The sequence below is a fragment of the Aythya fuligula genome, chromosome 16, assembly GCF_009819795.1.
Source record: "Aythya fuligula isolate bAytFul2 chromosome 16, bAytFul2.pri, whole genome shotgun sequence".
In the NCBI taxonomy this organism is placed as follows: Eukaryota; Metazoa; Chordata; class Aves; order Anseriformes; family Anatidae; genus Aythya; species Aythya fuligula.
The window spans coordinates 12658818-12679731 of NC_045574.1; the positions used below are offsets into that span (position 1 = coordinate 12658818).

At 55.6% G+C, this 20914-nt stretch overlaps 1 protein-coding gene across 1 annotated transcript in view; it reads right to left on the reverse strand.

Annotated features, from left to right (window-relative positions):
- Window positions 1-56: 56 nt before the first annotated feature.
- The window catches only part of LAMA5 (laminin subunit alpha 5), an 83782-nt gene continuing 62924 nt past the window's right edge, over window positions 57-20914 (reverse strand). Inside the window, exons 32-80 of the mRNA XM_032198536.1 lie at window positions 20706-20845; window positions 20371-20486; window positions 19881-20092; window positions 19586-19790; window positions 19220-19364; window positions 18776-18916; window positions 18240-18401; window positions 17959-18060; window positions 17792-17875; window positions 17287-17517; window positions 16643-16756; window positions 16228-16355; window positions 15922-16002; window positions 15271-15485; window positions 14622-14722; window positions 14351-14531; window positions 13930-14073; window positions 13695-13846; window positions 13501-13611; window positions 12492-12603; window positions 11776-11946; window positions 10694-10890; window positions 10491-10607; window positions 10262-10416; window positions 9946-10087; window positions 9550-9652; window positions 9317-9430; window positions 9020-9199; window positions 8653-8795; window positions 8233-8418; window positions 7855-7991; window positions 7278-7431; window positions 7009-7142; window positions 6723-6885; window positions 6151-6282; window positions 5770-5921; window positions 5295-5427; window positions 4910-5050; window positions 4590-4720; window positions 4340-4507; window positions 4113-4257; window positions 3836-3972; window positions 3529-3715; window positions 3146-3298; window positions 2885-3044; window positions 2655-2785; window positions 2468-2558; window positions 1630-1749; window positions 57-1496 (exon numbers count right to left, since the gene is read on the reverse strand). Coding sequence (XP_032054427.1) covers window positions 1342-1496; window positions 1630-1749; window positions 2468-2558; window positions 2655-2785; window positions 2885-3044; window positions 3146-3298; window positions 3529-3715; window positions 3836-3972; window positions 4113-4257; window positions 4340-4507; window positions 4590-4720; window positions 4910-5050; window positions 5295-5427; window positions 5770-5921; window positions 6151-6282; window positions 6723-6885; window positions 7009-7142; window positions 7278-7431; window positions 7855-7991; window positions 8233-8418; window positions 8653-8795; window positions 9020-9199; window positions 9317-9430; window positions 9550-9652; window positions 9946-10087; window positions 10262-10416; window positions 10491-10607; window positions 10694-10890; window positions 11776-11946; window positions 12492-12603; window positions 13501-13611; window positions 13695-13846; window positions 13930-14073; window positions 14351-14531; window positions 14622-14722; window positions 15271-15485; window positions 15922-16002; window positions 16228-16355; window positions 16643-16756; window positions 17287-17517; window positions 17792-17875; window positions 17959-18060; window positions 18240-18401; window positions 18776-18916; window positions 19220-19364; window positions 19586-19790; window positions 19881-20092; window positions 20371-20486; window positions 20706-20845 — 7109 coding nt within the window. The 3' untranslated portion in view covers window positions 57-1341. The remainder of the gene's footprint in view (window positions 1497-1629; window positions 1750-2467; window positions 2559-2654; window positions 2786-2884; window positions 3045-3145; window positions 3299-3528; window positions 3716-3835; window positions 3973-4112; window positions 4258-4339; window positions 4508-4589; window positions 4721-4909; window positions 5051-5294; window positions 5428-5769; window positions 5922-6150; window positions 6283-6722; window positions 6886-7008; window positions 7143-7277; window positions 7432-7854; window positions 7992-8232; window positions 8419-8652; window positions 8796-9019; window positions 9200-9316; window positions 9431-9549; window positions 9653-9945; window positions 10088-10261; window positions 10417-10490; window positions 10608-10693; window positions 10891-11775; window positions 11947-12491; window positions 12604-13500; window positions 13612-13694; window positions 13847-13929; window positions 14074-14350; window positions 14532-14621; window positions 14723-15270; window positions 15486-15921; window positions 16003-16227; window positions 16356-16642; window positions 16757-17286; window positions 17518-17791; window positions 17876-17958; window positions 18061-18239; window positions 18402-18775; window positions 18917-19219; window positions 19365-19585; window positions 19791-19880; window positions 20093-20370; window positions 20487-20705; window positions 20846-20914) is intronic.

Sequence of the window (20914 nt, forward strand, 5' to 3'; positions counted from 1 at the left end):
TGAGGTGGGGATTAGTCCTATTACATTAGTCTCATTCTTTCTCTTCACCAGGAAAATGAAAGAGAATAACATAAAACTTTATTTGACTCCAAAGTATGTACCAGTGATTTACAAAGACCATCTTTAATACTACAACTTAAAAACAGGTCATAATTACATTGAAGATGGACATGTTAAAAACCCATTTTACAATATTTACCCCTCATAAAAAACAATATGATATAAGTTATAAGTCCATTTCAGAAGCAAGATTTTGTCCCCAGGTGGCTAGATATATATACACACACAAATATATAAATGATGTGTAAGTGCACAAGTGAACTAGGTGTCTTGGGAGAAAAGGTGTGGTGTTCAAGTGAAGCCTGCACTGTAACAGGAGTGAGTTAGGCTGAATGGGAGAAGGCAGCTGGTGGCAGGGGAGGTGATGGCAAAGTGACATCGCAGCTCCGGACAGAGGTAACCTTTCTTCAGTACTTCCCTTTCAAACAACAGGTTCTTGCTTCGTACAACAGGACTTTTGTCAGTGGTAGCAAAGAGCTGAATATAACTGCAGAGAGCTCCGTGGTGGCTGTGACGGCCTGCTTTCGCTCAGCAGTTCTTCCAGCCTATTTTGTTCCTCTTTTTTTTAAATCTTATAAATTAATCTGATAGGCAGATGCTAATTCTGAGAGCAGAATTTTGTCCGAGGCCCCCCCCTTGCAGAGCTCTTTATTTGTGTAGCGGCAGCAGGTGAACTGAGCCTGACCTTGGGGGCAGCGTTAAATGCGGCCTTGCTTATAAAAACACAAAAGTGACGGAATTAATCCAGTTTGTCCTAATTGCATTATAAACCAGAAACTGCCTCCAGCCTTTAGCAGAAGACAGCCTGTGACTGTTACTAACTGCCTCAAGTGTTCTGTGACCTAAACCTACGTGCGGTGTGAGGGTGGGGTGAAGGGAACAGGGTTCGGGACACGATGCACAGCTGCTGTGTGCTTCAGCCCACGTTCAGCAGGGACAGCTGCTCCTAACACGAGCTGTGTCAGCACGAGTCCTGTTGCAGATGCTGGACCACTGGGGAAGGAGTCGGAGCTGTCTCCGCATCCCGCTCCAACTTTTTGGTTATATTTGTGAAAAATGCCTCTAAAGTGCCCCCTTCTCTCCACCTTCCTCCCCTGCCCTCCTTCCCCGTGGATTCGTGGCCCCTCCGTGGTTTTGGCCCCAGCCTGGTGCCTGGAGGCTCGCGCTGCATTCGCTGCAGGTCGGGTACGTTTGGCCACAGCTAATGGCAACGAGGAGGTGACGGTGGGGGCCCAGGGAGCGGGGCGGTGTCTGTCAGCCAGGCTGTACGCTGAGGTGCACTTACAGCACGGGGCAGCCCCTAAGGCCCACAGAGCCCCTGACGGTCCCGGTTTGCTGCAGGTTCACGTGGCTCTGGTTGATCAGCAGATTCCTCATACAGCCCACGTAGTGAGGGAGGAGAGGTAACGATGGCGCTGTGCTGGCCTGCTCTGTTGCTGCTGGAGGAACAAATAAAACCAAGCATTAGTGGGGCTAGTAGCAGGGCAGGGGGTTAAGGACATTTTATTTGCAAGAGCAGGAGTATTACTTCAGGGAATTTTGTTCTGGATTGCATTTTTCCCCCCTCACCTGGCTGCCCTCCCAAGTAGAAGGTTGCCCTTGTGCTGGGTGCAGGAGGCTGGCTGGGCCCCATTGTGTATTTTCGTTCCGTGTCCACATCGAGCTGGAGGACGTTTTTCCGTTTGGTAACTTGGAAAGAAATCAAAGTCAGTCAGTGCTGCCTCCTCACCTGGAGAACGAGTCCACCACCACCGGCCAGTGCTGGAGCACAGCAAAACCGAGCTGGTCAGAGGCCCTGGCATGGTGCTTGAGAAATGCCTGGGGTCAGGAGAGCCTCCCCCAAACCTGCCTTGTGGCACTGCAGCTGTCCCTAAAGCAGGGCATTTTCCTGCACAGCAGAGCTGCCCTCCCCCAGCAGGGGCTGTGACCCCCACCCCAAAAAGGCCCCAATGCAAAAACCTCACCACTCAACCGATGGCAAATGCTTAACAGGCTGAGCCCAGGCAGGTGGGGCTCCTGCTCAGTCCCCTGGCCCCGTTGCAGGCTTTGAACCCACTGGCCCAACCTGCACCCAACCGAGCCTTTTAGCCCCAAGCCTTTCACCCCCAGTGGGATGGAGCCGAGCCTGAGGCTGGCCTGGCAGTGTCCTGGGACAGCCCTGGCCTTGCCGGTGGCTCTGTGACCTGGTAAACGCCCCATCCCTCGGGCTCACCAGGTCTGACAGCACTAACGAGACTGGGCAAGGGCTCTAATTAGGAAATCACTTAATTGCAGCTACAATCTCCCTGATTAACTGCATGCAGGTGGGAGCTGGGGTTTAAATACCCAAGGAGGGGCCCCGGGCTCCACCTAGGAGGTATGAGCAGAGCAGCAGGAGGGGAGCAGCACCCCGGAGCTGTCACCTCACCTGTGATGGTGTGCCACTGCCCGTCGCAGAGAGATGGGCACGGCACCGATGTGTGGAACTCATCAGACCCAGTGTTTGCTCTCACAGTGACCTAGCACGGGAGACAAAACCATCAGAGCTCACTGAACTGAGCGTGGTGGGCAGGAGATGCCTCTGACAACCCAGGGGAAGCCACCCTTCCCGCTACCTTCGTCTCCTCCATGTACAGCAGGAGGTGGTGGCTCCTTTTTGTGCCAACGTGGAAGATGAGCCCTGAGGCGCTGCGGGGACGGACCTCCAGGGACACCTCCAGGTCCTGCCCAGTTGCCACTGCATCAGCTAAAAATGAAATGCTGCTGGTGAGAAGGGGACAAGGCACCTCCCGGAGGCACATCCCTCCCAGGGCCACGGGAACCAGCCCGGGCTGCTGTGGGGTACCTAGGCTGATGGAGCCACCCTCTGCAGCAAAGAAGACCCCGCTCTCCAGAGCACCCTCGTAGCATGGCGTCACCCCAAAGGAGTAGGAGGGGGCACCCAGGGGCTTTCCATCCAGCTGCGGGTTCCTCAGGCAGCCATCAAAGCTGGAGGCTGATGTGTCCTGCAGAGAGAGGTCGTGAGAGTGAGTGCAGAGGGGCCAAATACCACAAGACCAAGAACTGCCAGGGATGGCACGATGCCACGGGACCGCCGAGCCCTTACCGGCACATGAACCTTGGCTTTTCCAGCTGGGACCCCGCCCACGTAGAAGGGGCTCTGGGCCATGAAGAGCCCTGTGGTGGCCACTGCAGCATCCTGGGCTCGCAGCCCGTCGATGACCAGCTGGGCTCGGTGCTGGTCTCTGCCGAAGAAGACCTGCAAGGACCAAAGGTCAGTGCTGGGCTGGGGGCTTCCTGGGGTGGGAGGAACCCCAGAACCGTGCCTGGGGAAGGGGGAGGCTGGCTCAGAGGTTCAGGCAGCCCTGGCCACAGCTGTTAGAGTCCCACGTGCAACTGAGAAGGGACGCTCAGAGCAGGGTTGTGGCAGGAGGCGGGGGAAGTGACACGTTTCAGCGAGGCCTTGCCAAAACCCAGCCCTCTGCTCACCGTGTGCCACCGCCGGTCCCGGTACTTGTCTTTGCTGCGGATGCGCAGGCGCTGCCTGCCCACGGCCACCACGAAGACGAAGCGGCCGTTGGAGACAAAGAGAGCCATGAAGGTGCCCCGCTTGCCCGCCACGTAGAAGAGCAGCCCGTTGGAGGAGTTCAGCTTCACCTCCAGGGAGAAGTGGGACCTGCAGGGACAGGGGGGTGATGGGGGCACCCTGCCAGCCACAGCCACAAGGAGCCACCACTCCCCAGGCGATGACTCTTGGGGCTGTGAGTGTGTGGGGTGAGCACGGAGGGAGCCTCACCTCTGGCTGAAGGAGGCCGGGATCTCCTCAAACTCCCAGCGGCTGCTCGGGGTGCCCCCAAAGCGGAAGGTGCCCTCAGCTGCATGGGGCAGCTGGCAGAGCCCCTCCCGGTTATGGCGGCGGTCCTTTGAGAGGGGCTTGCCCGATACCTACAGGAGATGCACCAAGGAATGGAGTGAGGGGAGCATCCCTGCAAGTGCTGCAGGGCAGAGGTGCCCAGGAAGGGGGTGATGGTGGTGCTTGGAGTGGATGGGGGAAGGACGTGGAGAGGTCTGACAGCAGCTGGTACCTTGGGTTTCCTTCTGTCCTTCTTCAGGGCAGCTCGGAGCTGCTGTGGCTGCTCTCCCCAGGGACAGCTCATGGTGACGTTGATGCTCTCCACGTTCTGTTGCAGGTCCACCACCATCTGTGGCTCTGACCTCCTACGTGCAGGGAGAAAGAGGTTTTGTTACTGGGCCAGCCAGGCAGGCAGATGGGGCTGAATCTGTGCAGAGATGCTTTTACCTCTTGACAAAGACGTTGGCGATGCAGCCGGTGAGGTTGCTGAGGGCACCTGGCTCTGGCGAGCCCCCGAGCTGGAAGAACATCCGTGCATCCTGCCGTCGCTGCCGCCGGCTGGGCCTGGCCCCTGCCGTGGTGTCCTGCAGCTCATCGTCCACGTACAGCCGCACCCTGGCAGGGAGGAGCAGTGAGGGCTGAGCAGGTCCCCGTGGCGGCTGGCCCCTCGGGCCCCGCGCACCGCCGGGACACGTACCCACGGCTGTCACTGTAGAAGGCCACGTAGTGGGCCCGGCCATCTGCGTAGGCGTTTTCAGTGGTGATTTTGGTATCCAGCAGGTTCAAGGCCAGCTGGCCCCTCTGGAGGGACACCTGGCACGTCCCCTCCTGCAGAAAGCACAAGGGTCCATGGCACCGCCACCCTCCAGGAGCTCAGGGTGGAGATTTCACTGTGGATTCACTCCCTGACTCCCCCAAAATCCCTCCCTTTCCCAAGGAGGAGCACTGCCACCCCCAGAGCAGGAGTTAATGTTTCTGCCCCACCCCAGGATAACCGGGGGGACAGCAGATGCCCACCTGGGTCGCGTGGTGGTACAGCAGCCCCTCGTGCTGGCTCGTCTGGAAGCTGAAGCCGCTGTAGAAGTCCCGCAGCCCTGGCACGTCCCTCAGGGCCAGGGTCAGGTAGCCGTGGCCGTGGACACTGACTGAGCGAGCCACCTGCAAGGAAGGCCAAGGAAGAGAGGTGAGAGGCAGGCCCAGCATTTGCAGGCTGCTGGCAAGAGGAGCAAGGCAGCCAGGCTCTCAGTCTGCCCGGTGCTATGGCTATCACGTGGGGCACCTTGCCCTGCCCCCCTGCACTGAGGGGCCGTGGATTTTATGCACCTTTCTGCACGGACAGGAGATGGGGCCTGCCCCAGGGGTTCTCTGGTCCTTTCCCCAGCTGCCAGAACATTGTGCTTACCAGAAGGTCTGAGGTGCACCCGTAGCTCACGCCAACGGTGTTCATGCGCTTCAGGTCAACGTATTTGCCAAGGGCCTTCAAGCCCTTCATGCAGCCCCGGATGGGCCCACCCGTGGGGAAGAGTGCTTTCAAGCTGCAGGAGGAGCAGACAGCGTTATCAGACAGCGTTATCAGACAGCCCTGGGGGGGTTCTGGCCCTGCAACCCCTCAAACAGAGCACTTGGGACCACGAAGGCCACGCGTGTCTCCAGTGCCTTATGCACAAGGCTGTTTCATAGCACCCAGCTCGGCCGAGGAGGCTCAGTGACACCCATCAGCACCTCATCCCTCACTGGAGATGTCCCATCCTCAAGCCCATGGTGATGGGGGGGATGAGGAACCTTCCCTGCAGAGTTCCAGCAGCCCTGGCTGTGGCTGGGGAAGGGCCAGGGCCACCCCCAAGGACTACAGAGATGAATATCTGGGCTGGACCCACCTGGGGGGCAGCAAAGCTGGGGGCACGCCGCCCAGGTAGTAGGAGACAGCATTCTCCAGGGAGTTCTCCTGCTCCACCATGAAGATGGTGAGGCGCTCCAGCCGCACCAGGATGCGCTTCTTGTTGTTCATCTTCAGCAGGAAGATCTGGATCTGCAGACAGAGGAGAAAAAGGACCTGCCAGCCTGGGGCAACTGGATCCATCACAGAGGATGGCACAAGGTGTCCGGTTCACATCTCAAAGCAAAGAACACCCCAAAGGGAGGCCCGCAGCCAGCAGGCTTCAAACCTTCTCCCAAAACCAGGGGTCAGGTGCCCTGCTTGCCCTCTGGATGAAGAGCCAGCCCCCCACGTGAGCCATGCACCCAGCGCCCTCCCTTACCGCTTTGTTCGTGGTGCTGCTGACGGTGAGGGAGGACGAGTTGCTGCTGGGTTTTGCCACCTCCAGGCCTGTGCTGAAGTCGTAGTAAAGCACCAGCTTCCCGTCCCGGATGGCCAGACACAGGAACTGACCCTAGGGGAGGCAGGTTGGGTGCTCAGCACCATGCCCTGGTGCCTGGCACACAGCCCGACCTGCCTCTCAGCACTGGCAGAAGCAGGTCCTGGTGCCTCAACCCATTGCTGTGGCAATGAGGAGGGATTCATGTGCAAGGAGCAGCCCTGTGTGGGGGGCACAGGGATGGCACTGCGAGGTGGAAATGCTCCTCATGGCACTGACTGTGCCAGTGAACCCTGGCCTAGCTCAAAAGCTCTTGGAGCTCAGGGGAGGCCCTCAGGCACCAGACAAGTGACTGCCTTGGCTGTGAGGTCTGCATCCAGCCCTCTTGTGGCTTTTAACAAAAGTGCAGAAATACTGCTGCAAGCAGCTCTCTGCCACCTCCGAAGCCCTCTCCTCCCCACTGCCCCAACCCACTGGCAGAGGGGTGGAGGCTCCCTAGAGGAGCGGGCACCTGCCTGATTCTCCAGGAAGAAGAGGATGCCGTTATAGGAGACAACCCGGATCTCCTGCTCGAAGCGCTTGGTTGTACCAAACTGGCTCTCAAACTTGATCTCTGCATACCCGGTACCATCAAAGTAGGAGCCGTCGGTCAGCCAGGGATCTCCTGTGGACTTGGACCTGGACCATGCAAGAAGAGGCACAAGGCATCACTCCAAAGCCGACTGCCATGCTCTGGGGCAGCCAAGGGTCAGGGTAAGCCCCCGGGACAGGAGCTGCCCTGGCCTGGCTGCGGTGCCTTACCTCGCACAGGGCTTCTCAGAGGTGGTGTCCAGCTGGAAGGTGTGCTGGAAGTTGTACAGACTCACCACCTCCTCGTTCAGCGTGTCCAGCTCCAGGCACCCACGGTAGTTGGGATAACGCAGAGCGGGAGGGGGCTGGGAACGGAACCAGATAAGGCAAGTTTGGTCCTGGTTTCCCCACCATATCGAGGGCTCTCCCCCCAAGAAGATCCAAAGATAATGCTGACACCTCCCAGGAAACCGTGCCTCCCTCCCTGCTGCCCGTCTCACCGTGAAGCTGGCGGGGTAGCCGCCCACGTAGAAGACCACGTTGTGCGGGTCGAGGTTGAGCAGCCCCTGTTCCCCCTTGGCCACGCTGTCTCCCTTGGTCTCATGCACCGTCTGCCTTTCCACAATCACCGACATTTGCCCGTACTGCAGTATCCTGCGGCAGGGAGAGATGCTCAAGGTAAGTGGAGATTCCTAAAGACAAACCAACCTTGCCCTCCCTGAGCAAAGGGTCTCCACACGAAGCTCAGCTAAAAAAGGGTGCAATCCCCAGCAGGGAACCCCACAGCAGCAGTGCATCGAAAGGAGTCAGCACTCCTGTTATCCGTGCTGCCACCAGGCTGAAGGGCCTCACCACGGACAGCATCATCTTTCCTTTCATGAAGGCACCCCCCAAGACCTTCCATGACGCGGTAAGATAATTTCCCTGCCATTTTTTGAAGTTGATCATTTAGAAATGAATAGATGCTGGAATCCACAGCACCTCTGCAAGCCCGAGGCCTGCATGGGTTTGGGCACGTGCACTGCGGGGACAGGCTCCCAGTGAGGTCCCTCAGGCTGTGTCCCATCAGTCTCCTACCGGTTAATGCTGATGGTGGCGAACTGCTCTCCGATCTCCTCATCGACCGTCAGGGAAGCTGGCTCCTCGTTACCCAGTTTGTAGACCCACTGCACTTTGTGGTCCTTGAGCACGATACCCAGGTAGTCTCCAGTGGCCTGAATGCGGGGAGAGACAGGGCCACGTGTTGGCAATCAGGATGCACAGGGGTGCACCAAGCGGTGCTCCCCCTGATGCACCAGAGCTGGGGGAACAGCAGGGCATGGGGAGAAAAGCTCCTGGTTCCCCAGCTGCTGAGGGCTGCACCGAGGGCATGATGCCTAGGCAGAATCCCCCGCTGACACTGCTCCCTGTCTGGGCTCCTGCTGCCCCCCTCCTGCCCGTGCAGTCCCATCTCACCTCTCGGCTGCCCAGGTACAACACGAACCGCCCCTCTTCTGCCCCATCCTGCCGTCGCTGCCGGCTCCTGGGCTCAGGATTTTGGATGTAGAATTTGAGAGATGTGTAGGCTGCCAAATCCTGCAGGTTGCTGGGCATCCGGACCTGCACGCCTGAGCTGCCGTTGAACTTCATGGGTACTTTCACCTGGAGGGAAAGAAATCCAAGCCCAAAGGGCTGAAACCACTGCTGCTACCTCTTGTCCACGACCACTCTGCCAAGTCCACTTTCTGGAGTCTTCCCTTGAGAAAGCAGCCGTGCCTGATAGCCCCAGAGCTCTTCTAGCTCCCTCTCCCACTTACACACCACCCTCAGGTAAGCCCTCGCTCACCCCAAGCTCCTCGCCCCCTGTGCACAGCCCTCTCCCTCCCACAAGCCCACCTTGCTGGCGGCGTTCCTCGCCTGCATGATGAGCTGCCGGATCCGCACGATGTTCTCTGACACGGTGGCATTCTTGTTCCTCCTGTTCTCCAGGCTGCTCAGCGTCCCCAGCAGGAGCGGGATGGTGCTTTCCAGGCTGGACACTGGAATTACAGAGGAGCCAGTGCTTTTGTGTTAGTGAGGAAGGGAGATGTGAAGATCTTGCAATTTTGAGACGTGCAAGTCCAAGCAGGGTCATGCTATCACCCCCCAAGCACAGCAGCCTCGATGAGGAGTTTAAAGATGCTCCAGTGCATGCAATCTCTTGCAGTAAAGGCCCAGGTGATGCACACACTGCAGACTGAGATTAAAACAAAGGAGCACTCACCGGATTTCTTGGCATCTTGGACTGCTCGGTTCAGGTCTTCGTTTCGAAGGCCTCCATACTTGTCCTTCCACTCATCCAGGTTCCTCCTCATGGTGCTCAGGGTATCTTCCACTCTTGAAGCTGTTTCGTTGGCCTCTGTCGCTGCTGCTTTGGCTTTCTGGATCTCTTCCTTTGTGTCCTCTGGAAAGACAGGAGGAAAATCTCTGAGGTGGCCAGAAGAGAAAAAGAAGCAGTCTTGGCTCACAGCCTGGTCTTGAGAAAGGAGGCAGAGAGCACCAGTGCCCACCCAGGACAAACCTTGGTCCCTTCCCAGCATGTCTTGCACAGACTGCAGCTGGTTCAGAAGCTGCTCCTTTTTCGTGCGGAGGTTGGCCAGCTTGTCCTTCGCTGTCTGCAGAGTGCCTTTAATAGCTGCAATTAAAGAAACGTATAAGCACATACTCTGCATATTGGGTCTCGGTCCAGCCCAAAGGACATTGTGATCTGCTACTTCTGCCCAAAGCCTCCATCCTGCAAGGAGTTTCTCTCACCTCCATTGAGTTTTCTCTGCTCTCTCATCACAGACTCCTCAAGATTGCTGCTGTTACTCTTCAGCTCTTTAGAGATAGCCCCGAGATTTTCTGATATGACATTCTGTAAAAAAAAACAGGTGCTGCCTGGGAGTCTTGAAGAAGAATTCAAGTCTGCTCCTGACCACCCTCAAAAAATGCTCATTTGGACAACGGCAGTACGGTGTCCTGTGGGATGTGATGGAGAAACCCCAACCCCGACAGTCCAGCCCTGGCCTCAGCAGATCTTCTGTTTTCTGACAAAGAACAAAGTGCTGAAGTCTCAGAGGGAGGGGGCAGCAGACCACTATGTGTGGGTGTGAAAAGCTGCAGGACCATTGAGGGAATTTGTCTTTTGCTCATCTGCACAGCACGTACCATCAAAGCCTCGCCTGCTGCCTCGTCGGCATCATGGGCTGCTCGCTCAGCTTTTCTCACGGCTTCAATGATGCTGGCATAGGCGTTGGAGGCATCAATCGCCCTCTGGATAAAACCATCTTGGTTTGTGCCCTGGATAATGCTGTGTTGGAAGACAAAGCTGTCAAGCCTGTGGAGCTAAAGCCTTGGAGACAACACGCCACTGCTCCCCTGCTGCAATGTAGGGGTTGTGGTTTCTCATCCCCAACCCTCAGAAGTGAAGGTTGGGTGGTGACAGACTGAGAGGCAGGACCAGGGAGCTGGGGGGATGTCTCACCTGGACAGGTTCTTGGCGAGCTCGCTCAGGAGCCGGGCATGCTCCTCCGCCTGCTCCACGATGGGGATCTTGCTGCTGGCTGGGGAGAATTTCTTGACCCGCTCTGTCAGGGGCAGCTTCGCTCCATCCAGCAGTGCCGCCAGCTTCTCGTACGCCTGCAAGGACATGTGTCACTCCCCAGGGCTGCCCCACTGTGCTCTGCCCATACCAAAGCAACTCCATCACTCACCTCCTTCGCGCTCTCCATCTTCTGTAGGAAGTTGGAGACCTGGGCCAGGGAGTCCTCAGCCATCCTCAGGGTCTCCTGCACCAGCCCGTACTGCTTCTGGAGCTCACGGCTCTTTTGCTGGACACAGAGATGTGGAGTTAGGAGCGAGCGGGGCCAGGGCAGGAACCCCTCACTGCTGGGCAGAACATCTGGTGAAGGTCTACCTGACTCTCCTCCAGGTTGTTGCGGTTCAGACTGTTCAAGTCCTCTGTCTGCCTGGTCTTGTTCACGGCCTCGTTGAGGGCATCGCGGAGATCCATCAGCTGGGAGCTGTGCTGGGCCAGGCGGTCCTGGATGCTGCTCACCAGGTCCCGGTTGGACTCCCAGTGGGAATGAAACTCATGCTTCACCCGATGCAACACTGAGAATAGAGGAGGTGAGAACTGTCACTAAGCCTTCCTGCTGTGTTAAAGGGCTCTTTCTGTGCTTGGTTGTGGAAAAGCCTGATGCTGGTCTCACTTTGTTGCTATCAAGACCCGAAGTGACTATCCTCCCTCCCTTCCTCTTTCAGCATAGGATCTCATCTAATATTGTCTAAAAATTCTCAGTGCTGGTGAGAGAGAGAGCATCTCTTTCAGAAAGGTGCTCAGCCATGCCTGTAAGGCTCCATACGATGGAGAACCTCTACCTGAGTCCCATTCCACTGCTTCATTACTCCCATTGCACTTACTCATTTCTAGTGAGAGACATTTTATAACTCCAGTTGACATCTGCTCAATTATGTTTTGCCACTGTCTGCTAATCAGAAGCACTCAACTCCCTGCAGTAGCTGGTCTGCCTGGTTATGCAGCAGAGCTTTGCACAGGAGCAGAATGTGACCCCTTGGTCCTGCAAGGGAAGCCCTCGGGATGGCAGGGCTGCTGAGGATGGCGGGCTGCCAGGTATTATTCTGAACCACTCTCTTGGGACAGTGAAGAAACACAAGGTGACTCATTCACATCCACACACGATGCTTACATGATAAATGCTAACTCCTGGTTCTAACTTTTGTCATTTTTGGTCATCGAACCAAACCACTCAGTACAATTTGCTGTAAAATTCATTTTGAGGGGAATAAAAAAAAAGCGATCCCCTTGGAGTGTCACAGAAGACCCAGAAATTACTGTGATACTTGTTAGGGGTGTCTGTTTGAATAACCACACCCTCCAAACATGACCATGATGTGTAGTGTCTGCAAGGGCTCCAAACCAGGCTGTCAGGAACAACCAAACCAAGCAGGGTCTGCACAGCTCTGTCCCGGACTCACGCTTCTGAGCTTCCTCATGCTCGCGCCTCGCCAGCTCTTCTTGGCTGCCCAGATTCCGCTCCTTCATCTCCCTCAGCATCCTCTCCACCTCAGCCATCTTCTGCCGAAACTCCTCAGTGGAGGTGGTACTGGCGTTTGCCGCCCCAAACTTGGCCATCTGCCGCACCAAGTCTGCAGAGAAATCCAGTCCTGTTAGCACCAACGGACCCCGGTCCCTTCACAACCCTCTGAGACCTCCCATCTCTCACATCACTCTCACCAAAATGCAGACAGCCTTTGTTCTGTACTCAGGCACCCAAATTTCAAGATTACACAGGTGTATTCCCACGTTTCTGTCTTGTTGACCACTACCACTAATACACGCTACATCCCGAACATCTTCTTGTGATTTTGCTGCATCTCTGCAATCCAGTCACTCCCTGTTTTGCTAAATCTCTCCTGAAGCAACAGTTTTATGCATTTTAATAACATTTGTGCTCAAGTTTCACGCATTTTTTCCAAAGATGGCATTCAGACAGCTGGGACTCACAATAACCTCTGGTTTACCTAAACAGCCATCAGTCTGGGAGGATCTCCACTACATTTGCATCTCCCCTTCTTTTATTTTCTTTTTTTTTTTTTCCATGGCCCTTTCTAAGTGATGCAGCACTCTGCTGTTTGCAAAGCAAAATTCCCAGCAGGAAAAACCCACAAAGCAGGGACGCTTCTTTACCTACCTCCAATGCTTTTTTGAATACTCTGGACATCCAGCAGGAGTTGCTCCCCTCTCTGGTAAGTCTCTCTTGTATTCTTATCTAAATGGTTTGCTTTTCTGGAAGTCATTATCATCTAAAACACAAAACACTGGCTTAGCTCAAGTGTAAGTTACGTTTAATGTGACCCATCAGAGGGTATGATGTTCCTAAAAAATACAGGAGGCTGGGAATACACAGCTTTTGAGCTCCTTGAAATCACACCTGGTGCTGTGCTCCTGTGATGTGTTATGGATGGTCTTATTTACTACCTTACAGGAGCACAAGTGAGAAGTGAAGCTCCTGTTGCATATACGTTCTGGATCCTGAAATGGTTCTAAGACCACAGAGGACATCTCTGTCCTGCGCTCTTGCTTGTGACACAGGAAAAGGTTTAGAAACCAGGGAGATTATAAATGAAATCAAATTCTGCTCAGTTTACAAATTCTCTGAAGACACAGGTAGATTTTCTAGACTGTACCGATTGCACCTCGCAAAATGTGTGCAGTACTGAGGCCTCTAAGGATAACTAGGATTATATATAAATATAATATTTGTATAACATTATATACAAATATAATATTTGTATAAAACAAAAGGATTTATTTGTTTGCTGACGGGGCATGGCTTCTCCCTGCCACAGGGATACAATCAAGACAGAATTGGATATTTATGTTCCCTCCCATATGCTACTTCTGTAAATTACATTTTACTGTATTTATTTTTACTGGTTAAATACAGAACCCCTTCAAAAGCAAGTGTTAAACTAAGAAACAGCCGTCAATATCACAAGAAGTTTAACAGCCTCCAGTGGAGCAATGCAGGTAATGTAACTTGGGCACCTGAGTAAGACACCCCAACACCTACAGCTGGGCTGAGCAGCAGATCCATCCTGCCAGAACTAGGTTCTTCACAGCCTTCAAAGCCCTCATTTTAGATAAAAGGGGGGGGACTCTTGCTCTGGCAAGGGGAGGGAGATGGAAAAGTGTCCTACTTTGTGCTGCAGTGCATTCAAGTCCTGCGTGAGGTCCGTGTTCTCATCCTCCAGCTCATCAGCCCTTTGCCTGACCTTGCTCACGGCTCTCTGGTACTCACGCATCTGGTTCTGGAAGAAAAAAAAAAAAAGCTGAAATTAGGCCAACGGGCCAGCAAGCACAGGCAAAAACCAGCATTCTACCTTGCACGCACAGCGATAGCTGCCATAGTACTGTTGAGGCCGTGGAGGCGAGCCCAGGCGATGGAGCTGGCGTTGAGGTTGACCAGCTGGTTGCGGATGGAGGGCAAGGACATCTCGATGCTCTGCAGATCCTCCAGCAGAAGCAGGACACAGCTATCGCACACTGCCAGGGGAACGCAGCACTCAGCGCGGGGCCCTCTCCCGGGGCTTCCCGCACCTCGTTCCCCAGCACTGCAGGACACAGACCTTCACACCTCATGCTGTCCGGGCCGTTGGCCACCGGGATCTCGTAGTCGTGCATGCAGACGTCGCACTGCTTCCCCGTCAGCCCGTTGGAGCAGGTGCACTCCCCGGTGCGCGGGTCACAGGAGCCCCCTCTGCACTCGCACTCTGCCAAGTGTAACAACAGGGAAAGGCCCGTGTCATCACTCTGTGCTGCTGCCATGCCGGAGGGAGGGGAAGAGGTGGTTTTATTCCAGCTGTGCAATTGCATCTCTGGATATCTACATGCATGGCACTACCGGGGGCTTCCCTGTGCGTTCTGGCAACGCGCACAGGACCCCAAATAGCAGTTAGTTGTTTTCCTCCCCTAACAATCTGACAAGCACACATGCCACCAAAACCTCGTCCCGCACCTCCACATGAGGAACCCAGCAGCAGGACTCACTTCTGCAGCCCCTCTCGCTGAAGCCCCAGTAGCCGGGGGCACACTGCTGGCAGCGCAGGCCGCTGACGCCGGGCAGGCAGCTGCACTGTCCCGTCTGCACGTGGCAGCTGCTCCCCACAGCACCGATGTCACAGTCACACCTCTGGCAGCCGGAGCATCCCTCGAAGCCGTAGTACCCCTCCTAGGGAGAAGCAGGTCAGCGGGTGCCCCGTTGACAGAGGGCAGGCGTGTGCCTGCACAGGCACCGTCACGGCACGCAGGTGACCCTCACCTGGCAGCGGTCGCAGTGCTGGCCTGTCACCCCGGCCTTGCAGAAGCACTGGCCAGTCTGTGGGTGGCACGAGTCGGTCCCGCAAGGCGAACAGTTGCACTCTGCCAGGGAAAAGATACACCCAATTATGTGCTGAACCAAAGAGACTGGTCAGCTACTCCCCAACCCCCTTATTCCTGACAGGGAACCCCCAGGGAATGTTTCTGACTACCACAGAGCCTCTCTCCTCTTGGACCTGCTCCAGCTGACTATTTATTCCCATTGCCCTCACCCAGGACAGCACTTTTTTTTTCAAGCTGCTGCTCCTGTGCGGTGCTGGGAGTGGGCTGTGCACACCCACTCTCCCGGGGAAGCACCAGCACCGCTGCTGCAGTAGCTGCTTGGAGCAAGACTGTTCCAGCCTGGGTGCGGCTTGGCAGCCTACAGACGGGTGGATTGGAGGTTTTGGAGTTGTGATGCTGGAGGGCACGTTTTTAGAGCTGTTTTTTTTTCTTTTTTATCATCATCTTTAGAGGCTGCCTGTCCTGGCACGTGTGTAACTGAGCGCATGACTCATCCAGGCAATGCGCAGCTCACCCAAGGCACTTGACATATCAAAGATCTGCCTGTCCACCTTCTCCCCACAGTGCTTGCTGCCTGCCCCACTCACGCGTGCAGTTCTTGGCTGTCACGGCATCCCCATAGAAGCCAGGGGCGCAGACCTCGCACCGTGCACCGGCTGTGTGATGCATGCACCCCGTGCAGGCACCCGTCAGGGAGTCGCAGCTGCTGAAGAGCATGTTGGGATCCGTGTTCCTGCTGCAGTCGCAGGGCTGGCACGAACTGCCAATCACCAAGGGATTGCCGTAGTATCCTGGGGCACACCTGGAGAAACACAGCAAGTTCAAACACAGCCAGGGCACCGCGGGGATCCTCAGAGCTCTTGCTGGCACCACACATCAGTCTTGAGCAATTATAACAGTGAGGGCATCCAACACTTGCAAGTGATGCAGCCCTGGGATCTCAAAGCACTTTGTGTTTTCCCTTAGGATACCCCAGAAAGGTGCCTTTATCACAGGCTGCAAGTTAAGGCAAAGCCCAGCTAAGCAATGCAGCCCCAGTAATGCAATTTATCAGCAGTAAAGACAGCCATGGGGTATCTGCAGGCTGAAAGGGACAGAAAGAATTCCTGCCAGAGCAAATCACACTGGGGGCAAGGCCACTGTTCCCTCTGCAGTTTCTACTAGAACAACTTTTGTTCTGCCACAGCATGGGATTAGCATGGCTGTGGCCCCAGAAACGCGGGTGCCATCACCCTTACCGCTCACAGTTGGGTCCCGCGTAGCCCGGCTTGCAGAGGCACTGCATGTTGGAGCCCTTGCGGACACAACCGACAGCAAAACTGCAACGACAAGGGGTGAACGGGAAGGTGCAGGCACCTCACTGACGTGGTGCCAGGGGGTCAGTTACTTGGTGTGGACTGCTGGGACCTCGGGCAGGAGAGTGGGTTTGGGGCCACGGACAAGGCTCACGCCCCATCACCAAACCAGTGCCCTGACGTGGGCCACTCTGGTTCCCAGCAGTTAAATGAGGGGAGAAACGGGCAATTCCACACAAGGGTGCTCACTTGTTGGAGGCAACGGAGAGAGGACACGGACATCCAACACACTGCAGGGACCCTTCAGCAGAGTGGCTGCCCACGTAGCCGTCCTTGCACTGCTCGCAGTGGTCTCCCTCTGTGTTGTGCTGGCAGTTCTGCAAGGACAAGGCAGGCTGCGGGCTCAGCACTGACAGCAGGAAACAGTGGCTCGCACAGACAATTCCCCACCAGATATCTGGATGCTTTGGTCCTTCCTCTTTCCTAAAACTGTTTTTCTCCTGAGGCTGACCCTGAGTGGGACCACCCCTGAAATAGCACGTGCAGCTAATGCTGTGATTCAAGCACGGTCCCACTGACGCAGTTTGCATGTGAAGAGCTTTTTTAGTCACACACCACAGCTCTTCCAAGCCCAAAATACCATGCTGGTACACTGTTTACTTACAAGGCATATCCCAGACCCTGGCAGGCACTGATCTGAGTGGCCGTTGCAATGACATGGGATGCATTTTCCCAAAAATAGCCCCTTGGTGTCCCTGTAGTAACCTGGCGCACATTCCTGAGGAGAGAGGAGAAGACAGAGATGTGAAAAACAGCCTAACAAAGCAGAGACTGATTTAGTTTCCATGACAGAATTTCCACAGGGCTGTATAGATAGAGAAGAGATTAAAAGCAAACAAAGATTTTTTCCATGCAGCTCTTTTCCGTTCCTCATCAGTAAGAGATAATTGCGCAGGCAGGAGGACCTACTCCAAGATACTGCTAGAACTTGATTTTGGTCTTCAACACCTGAACAATTTCCCCATCCTGCCTTTTCCAAGAGGCCAGATGCAGCTAATTCATGTCTCCCCAGTGTGCTGTGCTGTGGTGGAAGGGAAGCTGTGAGCAGGCTGGTGCGGATGAGCTTGAGAGATGTTGTTCCTTCCTCAGACACAAACTGAGCTGCGATTAAAACTAAAGCCCTCAGGGGTCAACAATCCAAGCCCCATGGACTGCCACCTGCACCAAGCACGATGGGTGTCTGAGGCCCCAAATGGTGGCTGCTCAACTACTCTCTGCCTGGAATTGCATGTGCCCTTTTGCCCCTACCTGGCAGGAGTCTCCCTGGTAGTTAGCTGGGCAAAAGCACAACTCCACGTTGCTGGCTTGGATGCCTGTAGCTGTATCCGTTGCGATCTCCAGGACCACGCGGCGCAGGGACACAGATGAGGAGAGCTGGGAGAAGAGTGCCCGTATTTGCAGCTGCTCCAGGTTTGCCAGCACCATCATGAGCTCCTCTCTAGACACAGGGTTGTGCGTCTCCGTGTGCCTGAAGTTACCCTAGTGGGAGAAGACCTGACATTACTGGCAGAAAGCATAAGCCCTTATTTTGTTCCAGGCACTTGGACATCCAGCCTAACCTTAACTTCCCTGCTGTTGGGATGTCTCCCCTTTGCACAGGTAAAACAGTTCCTGGATTTTCACAGCCAGTTCTGCTGCAATAGGCAGCAATAAAAATACTGAGCTAAACAATCCTCCCTTCTGCCTACATGCTAGTCTTGTCCTTTCAGTAGCATCTGAACACAACATGGTGCACACGTGTGCACAAACTCACCTCCACCAGCTGCAGCTGACCTTCATGTACTCCCCCTGGGGATGGGTAGGAGCTTTCCAGAAACATGATGCTCATCTGATTTCCCTGGGAACAGCAAGGAAAGTGTCAGTCACCACCTCATCCCGCTCACGGTAGCAAGAGTCACCAGAGAATTTCTCGGGCTGCACCTTCAGGATCACGTCGGGGCGGGACTCCATCGGAATGAAAACGTCGCCCCTCCGGGGGTCGGAGTGGAGCTCGTAGCGCAGGTGCCCACCGTAGGAGGAAACCTGAGGGAGAGACGGATCACATATGTTGCTGCAAGTCCACACCAGGACCTGAATCAGAGCTGTCCGTGCTCAATCATGAGTGAGCCGTGCCTGCATGCTTGTGGGCATGCTGCTGGCATGCACGTTGGTGTTGTCGGGGATGTGTGTGGCTGCTGGTCCCGCTCTCGCTGTGTTCTTACCCGGTCCCCGAGGTAGGAGCTGGGCGCAACCCAGTAGAGCTCCTGATAGGCATCTGGGAGGTTCTTGAGATCAGCGCGGAGGAGCTGCTCCTGCAGGCTCAGGGATGTTGGCACTTCCTGGCGGTCACTGCTCAGCAAGAGCCACCCGTTCATGTCGATGAACTGCAGGGAAAGAACAACCATACATGTTTTCCAGAGAGCCCTTACTGTGGCCTGGTGGAGCTACAGAATGTATTTGGGCACTGACGCTTTCCAGTACAGCTGAAAGGATGCCAAGAGGGTCACAACCTCCCATGCATCTTGATGAAGCCACTGGGAAGCTGAGCACCAGCCCCACGTGGCACAAACCTGCTATGCTTTCCACCCTACGAGGCCCCAGGGACCAGAAAAAAGGGCTGAAAGTGGGAGATGGGCACAGGATGACAAATAACCTTCCTCACAGCCTATCCTCCAGAGGGTTAAGCTCAGTGTGGGATGGAGACCCTGAGTCAGCAGAGAGCCAGGCAAACGGGAAAGCTACTCATCAGCCCCCTTACCTCGTCTCGGTACTTCTCAGCACTGCGGCAGCGATCGGTTGCACCGAAGCAGAAACACTTGGTGCAACCCTTGGGGTTACTGGCGTCCAAAGAAAATGTCCCCAGGCGGCACTGGTCACACCTCGGGCCCTCCACATTTTCCTGGAAGACAAACAAAGCTCAACTGCATCAGCAGCTCCTTCCTAGGCCTTAGCAGAAGACAGAGACGGCTGTATGAGTGGTACAGACTGCCTGGCTCCCCAGCAACTGCCTGATAAGTGAGCCCTTGCAGCCAAGAAAAATAGGGAAAAGAAGCCTTTCAGGGTGTTCTGAGCAAACTACTCCTTGAGTCCAGCTCCCTCTTGGCCCACCAGACACCCGTAGCCCCAATGCTGAACATTTTGCCAGAGCAAGGAGAGTCGAGCCGAGCAGAAACGCACCACGTGGAAGTGCTGGAGGACTGACCTTGCAGTGACACTGCCCTGTGACCGGATCGCACGTGCTCGCTTCCGTGCCAGCTGGGTGGCAGTCGCAGCGCTGGCAGTTGGGGTAGTGGTAGTAGCCAGGGGCACAGAGGTCGCACTGACGCCCTATGACATTGGGCTTGCACCTGCACACGACACATGATGCAGCATTAGAAACCTCACACGCTGCTGTGTGAGGATCAGTTGGATTTTCAGAGCATCATCCGAGCTGGCAGGGATGCAGTGCTGACAAGAACTTCCCCATCCTGCCTGTTTCCTCCCTGCAGCCTGCCAACAGGTCCAGTTACTGCCCCGGGGACTGGAGAAGCTGCCAGGTGTGCCCTGGGCAGGGACAGGGCTCCCTCACCTGCACTGCCCGCTGTCCACATCGCAGCCTGGCTCTGTCAGCTCCTGCACACCCGGCCGAGAGCAATTGCAGTCCTCGCACCCGATGAGGGGGTGGCAGCCAAAGGTCTGGGGCTCACAGACAACGCATTCCGGCTTCAGGGTGTGCGGAGGGCAGATGCATTGCCCCGTCACTTCGTCACAGAGACGTGTCCCACAGTCACAGGCTGGAAGAGGCAGAAAGAAGCCGTGTTTATGAGGGCAAGACCCAGGCAGCCAAAGGCAAAACGGCCAGAGCAGGAGACAGGACAACTTACGCCTGCAGTTGGGGAAGCCCCAGTAGCCGGTGGCGCAGCGGGAGCACTCTCGCCCGATGACGTTGGACTTGCAGGGACACTGCCCACCAAAGGGCTCACACTGGCTGCCCCGTGCCCCAGCCTCATGGCACTGGCAGGGCTGCGCCCCGTTGTTGTAGAAGAGGGACAGGGAGATGGCGGAGTCGCGGCAAAACCTCGACGATGTGCTGGGACTGCAGGGGAAGGCAGGAGGAGTCACTGTTGCATGCCCTCCCAACCTTCCCACCACCCCAAAATCCATCAGGATGTCCCACAGAGACACCGAACTGGTGGGATGGAGAGCCCTGTGACACTGAGATCCCCCAAACACCCATGGGTTTGGTCAGTAGATAAGAAAAGCATTAACCAGAGCCCTCCCCTGCCACACACAGTGCCTGCAAAAGGAAAAGGCTGTTGCTTTCTGTGGAGCATGCAGCCCTCGTACAGCAGAGCAGCCACCCAAAGGTCTCACTTGATGTAGAAGCTGTTAATGCCACAGCTGCTGATGAAGTCATAGGACTTGTCCAAGGGTTCCTCCTGCAGGTACTGAGAGCTGTAGCTGTCTTCTGGCACCACAAGGATGTAATCCTGCAGCAAGGACAAGATGGGTGAGGCTGAGCTGAGCTGGACAGATGTGAATCCTGCCCTCAATTCTACGCCACTAGCACTGGAGATTGCAACTTTCGGAGGTAGTTCAGAAACTGAGGATGGTGGGAAACATTCTTATGGTGACACAGATGCAAAAATCCCCAAGCCCTGCTGGAGCCTGGTCCAGCATGCCAAGGAGTTTCTCAGAGTGAGACTCACCAACCACAGCTGCTTGCCCTCTGGCACTCGAACCACCACAGTCAGATCATTATCAGTAACGTCCAGGATAATCTGGTCCTCAGAAACTACCAGGCTCCGGCACCCATAGCCATGGGGACAGAAGGTCGCATTGGTCTGACCTGAAAAAAAACCAAACCTCTTGGTCTCACATTTCCCTTGCAGACCCCACCACACCCTCCCAGTCTGAA